The following is a 2,048-nucleotide window of genomic DNA, read 5'->3' as shown; positions in this document are numbered from 1 at the left end:
TTTGGGGCAAAATGTTTCCATTTTTACACTATTTTACTTTCTCAGAGAAAAAAAAAGAAACTTTCTTAAAAAGTTTATATTTCTAATCATGAAATCAGAGAATGGATCATGAAACATGGCTGGGCTACAAACCCAGACAGTTCAGGTGTGACATGTTCACCTGACAGGTGATTCATGTCTATGGTCTAGTCCAAGTCTGGACTTAAACTCAGCTGAGATGCAGTGAAATGACCTTCAAACCCCTTTAATGTGTCTGAAGCAGAAACTCCACAGTGACACGGAGACTCATGACCTGTTATCATAAACATGGCCGCCGCCGCCGCTGCCGCTGCCGTCGCTGCTGCAGTCGCTGCTGCAGCTGCTAACGGAGGAATAAACAGTTACTGGGTTTCACTTTGTTCTGGTAAATGATCAACATTAAACACAGAAAACAAAGGAAACATTTACAGCCTGTAACGTTTCTGCAGGTTTAAAAGCTTCAAGCTGCATTGACTCATCGTTCATATTAGTTTGTATGAAACGTTTTGCCATATTCATAACCTGGGAATCATAATGTTAATAAAGTGTTTCCATGTAAAACAGCCTCCTCTCTGTGAGCAGTGAACATGGGAAGGTAAGACCTTCCTGAAGAACTGAACTTGACCTTTGACCTGAACCGGTCCAGGTTAAAACTGAAGCGGTTCTGATGAGGAACTCGCTCTGAGCTCAGGGATGAATACCAGCTTTATTTTCTTCATTTTATTGCAATACATCATCAATCTGAAGGATTTCATTCAGTTTATGCTTCAATTTAATTTAGTTATGTTTATATCGTTTTCTGTGACCAAAAGCCCAGAACAGACCAACAACCTGAGCTCATAATTTATGGTATTTAGTAACATGAAGCCTTTTTTCCTCCACAGAGAAAAGTTTCCAATCCAGCAGGATTATCTAACAGCTCTGTGTTCTGTAAAGTTAATAAAAAGCTGTAAACTCACCTGGAAACACTCTGCTGCTTTCTGAACCAGTTCAATCTCGTTTTTCTTGTTTCTCCGTTTCTGTGACAGAGAGCTGCAGAACCTTCAGCCTCCTGAAGCTGTTTCTCCATGCAGCTGCAGGAGATCAAATTAAAATGAGCTTCTACGGTTTACACCATTTCTCAGCTGAATACGCCTTTATTCATGATGTCACTCATATAAAGTTTACCATCACCTTCCTCCTTCCTTTTTGACGAGACTCCTAGGAAAGAAAAGATCGTTTCTTCTAGTAAATCCAGTCTTGACGCTGTGTGGTTCTGAATCTGTGGGTCGTCCCTCCATCTCTGCTCCGGTTCAGTTCTGCTGCAGGTCGATGGCTGAAGGAACGCTGACGTTACTCAGACTGGACCTGCTGTCGGTTTCTGCTCTGGTTCCCTGCATGACGGCTTCAGGTGAAACACGTTGTCTCTACAGCAGAAAGCTAGATTAGCAGACCTAACAGAACAGAAGCTTAAAGACACAGGAATTAGTTTACATACTGCTGTACTGAAATGGCGCCGGCATGAAAACTCATGGAGGATAAACAGACGAAGCTCAATCAGCACAAACTGAGTCGGATGGTTTGACTGGAAACAAACATTTTGATAGCAGGACGAGGTTCTCATGTTGGAGCTTGAATGAGGAATGAGCTGTTTGGTCTGTCAGTAAAATGATGAAGGGCCGAAGAAAGATGAAGATCAGAATCATCTCTCTTAATCTAAACTATCGGAGGTTCAAAGGTCGTCTAAAAGAAACTTATTGTGTGTAAAGTTGTGGTGCGTTTGGCTCTGATGTCATCAGAAAACCTGTTTGAAAGTTAGAAAGAACAAACCAAAGCAGGGAGTTTGGCTCATTAAAAGATTCACACAGGAAGCAGGAGGGAGACAGGCGGCAGAAAGTTTAGTGGAAGGAAGACGGAGCTGAAACCAGAATGAACCTGGAGGAAAACCAGTCAGACCTGAAACTGGAGGATCAGCTTCCAGCAGGACAACAACCTAGAGACACAGTGGATATGAAGATTTATGGCCTAGTCAAAGTCCAGAGCTGAATTCT

The 2,048-nt window shown here is 42.3% G+C and overlaps 1 protein-coding gene across 1 annotated transcript in view; it reads left to right on the top strand.

Annotated features, from left to right (window-relative positions):
• Window positions 1-983: 983 nt before the first annotated feature.
• LOC106940592 (programmed cell death 1 ligand 1-like) overlaps window positions 984-2,048 on the top strand; it is an 11,824-nt gene continuing 10,759 nt past the window's right edge. Inside the window, exon 1 of the mRNA XM_015023372.1 lies at window positions 984-1,408. Within this exon, the coding sequence (XP_014878858.1) occupies window positions 1,330-1,408 (79 nt within the window). The 5' untranslated portion in view covers window positions 984-1,329. The remainder of the gene's footprint in view (window positions 1,409-2,048) is intronic.

Source organism: Poecilia latipinna, unplaced genomic scaffold (genome assembly GCF_001443285.1).
Source record: "Poecilia latipinna isolate Pla-1442-1.1 unplaced genomic scaffold, P_latipinna-1.0 Scaffold3290, whole genome shotgun sequence".
Classification (NCBI taxonomy): domain Eukaryota; kingdom Metazoa; phylum Chordata; class Actinopteri; order Cyprinodontiformes; family Poeciliidae; genus Poecilia; species Poecilia latipinna.
Note: the sequence above shows the minus strand (reverse complement) of the source record. Positions and strands in the feature narration are given on the sequence as shown.